The 6,521-nt window shown below is 35.8% G+C and overlaps 1 protein-coding gene across 2 annotated transcripts in view; it reads right to left on the reverse strand.

Moving 5' to 3' along the window:
• The window catches only part of LOC106880767 (sarcoplasmic/endoplasmic reticulum calcium ATPase 1), a 108,685-nt gene extending 102,364 nt beyond the window's left edge, over positions 1-6,321 (reverse strand). For both annotated transcript variants that reach the window (XM_089341057.1, XM_089341056.1), the window contains exon 1: positions 5,454-6,321. In XM_089341057.1, coding sequence (XP_089197183.1) covers positions 5,454-5,571 — 118 coding nt within the window. In that variant the 5' untranslated portion in view covers positions 5,572-6,321. The remainder of the gene's footprint in view (positions 1-5,453) is intronic.
• Between the last annotated feature and the right edge of the window lie 200 nt (positions 6,322-6,521).

A 6,521-nucleotide genomic window follows, 5' to 3' on the forward strand; every position in this document is an offset into this window, starting at 1 on the left:
CAAGATTTATTCAACTAAAACAACGATATTTAACAAAAACATCTTAAAATGACAGTCTGACCGTCTGCCAAGCAAATGGAAAGCATTAATTGAAGTAGATGGTAAATATGCTCCGGAATAACCATTTAAAAATGTTTTTGTTAAATAAAATTTGAAAAAACAGCCGCAATAATTATGCACCAACCCAATATATATATATACATACACACACACACCACGTATGTGCGTGTGTGTGTAGTGCGACTACATTCACAAACTTTATTCGTGCCATAGTTTTGTAACATCCATGTATATTCGTAGAAAGGTTTCTCACCTGTTTAAGAATATTGATTAAATGACAATCGTTAACACTGCAATGCCTATAATATATATTTGTAATTATCGAATTCAGTCAAGTGAATAAATAACCATTCTTTCTGATATCGGCACAAGGCCTGAAATTTGGTGAAAGGGGTCAAGTCGATTACACCGACCACAGTTGTTCAACTGGTACGTATTTAATCGACCCCGAAAGGATGAAAAGCAAAATCGACCTCGGCGGAATTTGAACTCAGAACGAAGTACTAAGCATTTTGCCCAGCGTGCTAACGACTAGGCCAATTCACAACCTCAATAATAATAATAATAATGCTTTCTACTATGGGCACAAGGCCTGAAATCTTGGGGGAGGGAGTAAGTCGATTATATCGATCCCAGTACTCAACTGGTACTTATTTAATCGACCCCAAAAGGACGAAAGGCAAAGATGACCTCGGCGGAATTTGAACTCAGATCGTAAAGCCGGACGAAATGCCGCTAAGGATTTTTGCCCGGCGTGCTAACGATTCTGCCAGCTCGCCGCCTAATGAAAAATAATTTCTGATTAAAGTACAAAACCAGAGGGTCAGTCGATACCATCGATCCCCCAGTACTTGATTGGTACTTTATCAAGCCTAAATGGAAGAAAAGGTAAAGTCGACCTCCGCGGAATTTTAACTTAGAATGAAATGAGCCGAATGAAATACGACTAAGCATTTTGTCCGACGCTCTGAAGATTCTGCAAAGAAATTAAACGCAAGTTTATTAATTAGCATCCGACAAAAATTACGTACATCTACTTCATTTATTATTTAATCTGATGATTCGTTGATTAAAAGTACAGCATCTCAAAAAGGATTCCGAGTTTTGGATCGACTTTAAACAGCAAGTCATGTTGTACAACATAGCGACGAGCCCGCACGCAGAAGCTGCTTTTCATTCGGAGGGCCAACCTACCATGGGTTAACCTAGGGGAGTCATATTAACATATCTATTGCAGAACCCCCACCCACCCCACGAGCAATACACTGGGCCCTATTAGTATTTGGGAGTAAGTCACAACATACTGACAAGAATTGGGCCCATAGACTCGTGAGACTCCAGAGCAGCTGCCCCGTATGCCCAAGCCTGCTCCTCAGTGAAACGTGGTTCACATTTGAGTATCGAACCCGGTCAGCGGGCTTTTGACAGCTTCCACTAATATTTCAACTACTGGGAGACAGTCCGCAAGTACACTTAGTTACAAACACGGATGCACCTTAAGTATCCATTGCATAAATATAGACACATTATTAGGTCATACAATAAGAGATCGTTAGACAAAATTTTTAGTAACCCAATCACCTGTAGTAACCGCCTCCACTCCCCAAAGCTTTTTAATTGAGTCATGACAATTTATTTCCCAAACCAGAAAAAACCTTAAGCCATCCTCAATATTTCACATACTTTGTATGCGTGTCTGATATGTAGATCAAATTTAAAGACAAAAAAAAATCGATTTAATGTGTGGGGACGACCTCATTATGATTTGGCGTTTAATTAAGTAAAAATTTTCAACTAAAAATTAAGACTACGTACTACAGAGTAAGTACCAAACCAACAGAGGGGTTGGGGAGACCCTACACAGCCGTTTGACTTACTAGAAAACGCAACCAAATCTCCTTGAAATAATCTTATACATTATACGCACACGCACATAGCTAGGAAGGAGACATTGGAATAAGAGTTTCTGATACAGGCAAGGTGGCCACAGTTGGAACCCCTTTGATCACAAGTCTTTTCGACAAGGACTGGTCCGGCTTGAGGTTCCTAAACAACACATTCTTGATTCAAGAATGAGCGGCAGGCTCTTATTACGTGGCCGCCTCTGTAAGAAACAACAGTCAAATCTCCCTCAATTTCACATTTTTTTCCCCAAGACAAAACACTGAACAGTTTTTGGAGACAGACAATATTGTCTTAAATCGTAATGATTTTTTTCCCCGGTATGAGACAAATTAAATACGATAAAATTAAGATTAAAAAAAAACGAAAAAAGGTTTTTATTCCTAAATTGTTTATCGTTTCAGTATGATAAAATATGTTGAAACACTCAACACAACCAGAGCGAGGGAAGAAATAATGTGAAATTACATCAGATGGCCCAATCTGATGCTGCGGTATGGCTTTAGAATTCGATGCCATAGCAGAGACATAAGATCGAAATTGGTAGAAAAATAGATGAGAGGAAGTGGGGTGGGGGTAGAAGCACAGAGATGAGGAGGAGGAGGAGGAGGCTGAGAGAGGTCCACTGCAGAGAAAAAGATTTCATCTGATTCTGATAAAATGCTTTTAGCATGACGTTTGGTAAAGAAACAACACCTCAAACATCTGTGCACATTTTGTGCATATATATATATATATATATATATATATATATATATATACACACACACACACACACACATATATACATACACACAGAGAGGAGACAGACACCTAGTCATAGAGACTGCCTCCGTACCAGAGGGAGATCTCTCTTCTCTCCTCGTGTGTATGTATTCTCCGTCACTACGAAATCTAGCTAAATATGAGAGAGAGAGAGAGAGAGAGAGAGAGAGAGAGAGAGAGAGAGAGAGAGAGAGAGAGAGAGAGAGACCTAATTATACAATCAGAGACCTAATTGTATAGACAAGAGGAAAGAGAGACCGAACTATAAAGATATTAAGGGAAAGATAGAAGGGAGGGAAGAACAAAGATATATATATCTATATGGATACCTAATCATAGGTACACGGAGAAGCTAAAAAAAAAAGTGTGATCTAACCATAAAGACATACCTTAGCATAAAAATACTGAGAAAGATTTGAATGATAAAGATCAACTGGAGAGAGAGATGTAAACATTAAAATCATTAGAAAGAGAGAGAGATGTAAATTATGACAGACTTGTGGTTAAAAAATTGGATATTAATTAATATCAGTTTAATACCAGGTAGCTAGCACATTAAAAGAATCAGGGAGATTCAGAAAAAATATCTGAGATCTCAAGGATTATTGTATATGTTTATATAAAAATATATAAGAATATATATAAAGGAGGCCACTGGGTGGACTGCGTGTGTATATATATATATATATATATATATATATATACACACACACACACCTTATAAAAAATATAAAATAACCCACCCTGTCGTTTTGTATGTACTAAAAAAAAAAAAGTGTGCGTGCGTCGCCACATTTAGGTGAAGATCGAAACCGGATTAATGATGATCTGAGCTCGATGAAAGCAAGACAAGAAATATAAGAGTAATCAAGATTGATAGAATGAATATTTTATACTAAACACAAGAGAGAAAGAGACCGAGTCTGGTATAGAAATACCAACAACGAAATATCAAAGACACTATTTTTATTTTCAAGTTGCTTAATTAGAATGTCGACTGTACAAGCATGTGGACCAATACACACGCACACATGTGTGAATATAACACATACTTTATATATCATATATACACGCACACACGTTTGATATATAAATATATATATATATATACACAGATATGTATATACGTGTGATTTTAGTCAATATTATATTATAAACGAAGCATTAAACACCACACAGAATTTAATTAGTCAATGTTTTAAACAGCCATCCACACATCATACAAATATGTCTATATTCTATGTATGTATATATATATATATATATATATACGTGGCGATCGCTGGCGGCGAGACCGGGTTAACAATTTCTATTGTTCATTGCTGATAAATTATATAGTAATGAATCCTCCCCTCGTCGCGCAAAGACGTCACCGCTTGGGCGAATGTATATACATGTATATATATACACACACACACATATATATATATACTTATAATATATATATATTTGTAATGTGTACACGCACATATAGATACTAAAAGAGGTTGTTGACTTAATAGTAGACCACGAGGGGAGGGGTAATGAAAAATGACAAGCCATTAAATAATACATATATATATATATACACACACGTGATCATAGATACTACACATACATGTGGTACGTATACACAGACAATACGTGTATGTATCATTCTTTACATTATACGCACGTTTGTGTCTGCGTGTGTGTGTAAAATTCAAGCTCTTTCGTTCTCTCTATATATATGTATATATGTGCGAGTATGTCTATATATATATATATGTATTTAGTAAAACACATACTTAGCGAATGACGATGCAGTTCCCCCCCCCCACTAATGTTCAAACAGTTCCTTTAGGAAAGACAGAAGTAAAATGTGCCACCCCCTTTTCTGTTTCCTTTCAACCTTGATAAATCGTTCAGTAACCTTTGCTGGGGGGGGGGGGGAAGATTCTTCCATCATATAAAATATCTAAATAGACACAGACATACATAAAGACTAAATATGGGGGCTTTCTATTTTATTCTAGTAGTTTAAACAATGATGGCATATATTTTGTGTTCCACCTCACATTCGAACTCAGGTCCTCATGGCCTAACTTCAACTCAGACGAAGCCTTCTCTTTCAGTTGATTTTTTTTCTTTTAGTAAACGATAAAAAGTTAGCATATACATATATATATATGTATATATATACACTCAATATGTAGAATATAAAGATTCCAGTATAGATCAGTGTCCATAGACATACCAATACATGTGATTAATCCACAATGGCTATCGACAGACCTAGAAGAAACATACCATTATTTTTTGTATATGTGTGTGTGTGTGTGTGTGTGTGTGTGTGTATATATATATATATGTATGTATATATATATAGATAATACTTTGGAAGAAGCTGTGTAATATATAAATCGTATTTACTATACACGTAGGTCTAATATATATTTCCTGGGGAGAAATATATATTTTGTATTAAACATACATACACACACACAGACTATTCCAGACAAGCAAGCAAGCAAGCAATTCGAAGAACATCACAGAAGAAAAGAATTAATATTAATAACAATAATAATAATAAATCAATATTTTAAACTTCAGTTATAAGAGAAAAATGCATTTATATACATACATCCATATATATATGTGTGTATATATATATATATATGTGTGTGTATTATACATTCATCTCTGATCGATGTATATATATAGAGAGATAGAACATGCATGGTGTTGATTATTATTCTTCTACTTACCATTCGGCCCATATTTCTCTAAGTTTTTCTTTATCTGATCATCAGTAAGACCAACATTACTATCAACTCCAAAGAAACCGCAAGCTTCTTCTGCGGTCTTGGCGTGTGCAAGATCCATTTTCCACTTCTTGTGTTGCTAACCCTTTATACAAAGGATTAATTAATTAAAGATTAAATTATTAATTAGCACAGCCCTTTTTTTTTTTGTTTTGTTTCCTTTGTGATGGAATATATATATATATATATCTTGTATTATTATTATTGCAGCCGTCGCAATACAGAATCCAATTTCGTGATGTCTTGGTTTGGTTGGAAGGTAAAAAAGAAAGAAATTCTTTTCCGAATTTTTGAAATAATTTAAACAGAAAAAAATATGAAATTTCCTTCTTCACTTAGAGATTCGGTAAAATTTTTTTGGACCCCTGAGGTATGTATGTATATTATATATATATGTAATATATATATAATATACAGTACACACAAACACACCTTATCCCTTTTCGTCACTGGTAGAAGTGGTGTGTCTTGTCTCTCCAACTGTCTTCGCTCTCTCACACACACACTCTCTTCCAGTTATATATATATATATTTATATATGTAGATATAGATATATATATATAGCAAGAGAGAAAGGGATGAAGGGAGGTAGCGAGGAGGAGACCTTTTTTGTTGTTTTGGGATGTTGTTGTACACAAATTTAGATATAGTGAAAGAAATATCTTTAAGGGGAGGGCTTCCAGCCAGAAAAAAATCTGCTAAAAAAAGGGGGGGTAACGAAATGAGTGTCTAGCCAAGAAAGACACACACACACATGTAACACACAACTCCTTGGTGATCTCTCCCCTCAGAACTGCCGGGTCCGAGTAATACAGCCTCCGTTGAAGAGCGTATAAGCCCGATCTAGAGCGAGCTTATTCCTTGTGGCAAGCGGGGGGTGTACAGGTTGCTCACTGAACTACACGAAGAAATACAACAGCTGCTGCTTATTACAACCTTATTGCTCTCTCTCACTCTCTCTCTCACTCTACCTCTCACCCCTCTCGCTTTCTTTTTTTCTTTCTGCACTCT

The sequence above is a fragment of the Octopus bimaculoides genome, chromosome 24 (assembly GCF_046866305.1).
Source record: "Octopus bimaculoides isolate indiv1 chromosome 24, ASM4686630v1, whole genome shotgun sequence".
In the NCBI taxonomy this organism is placed as follows: Eukaryota; Metazoa; Mollusca; class Cephalopoda; order Octopoda; family Octopodidae; genus Octopus; species Octopus bimaculoides.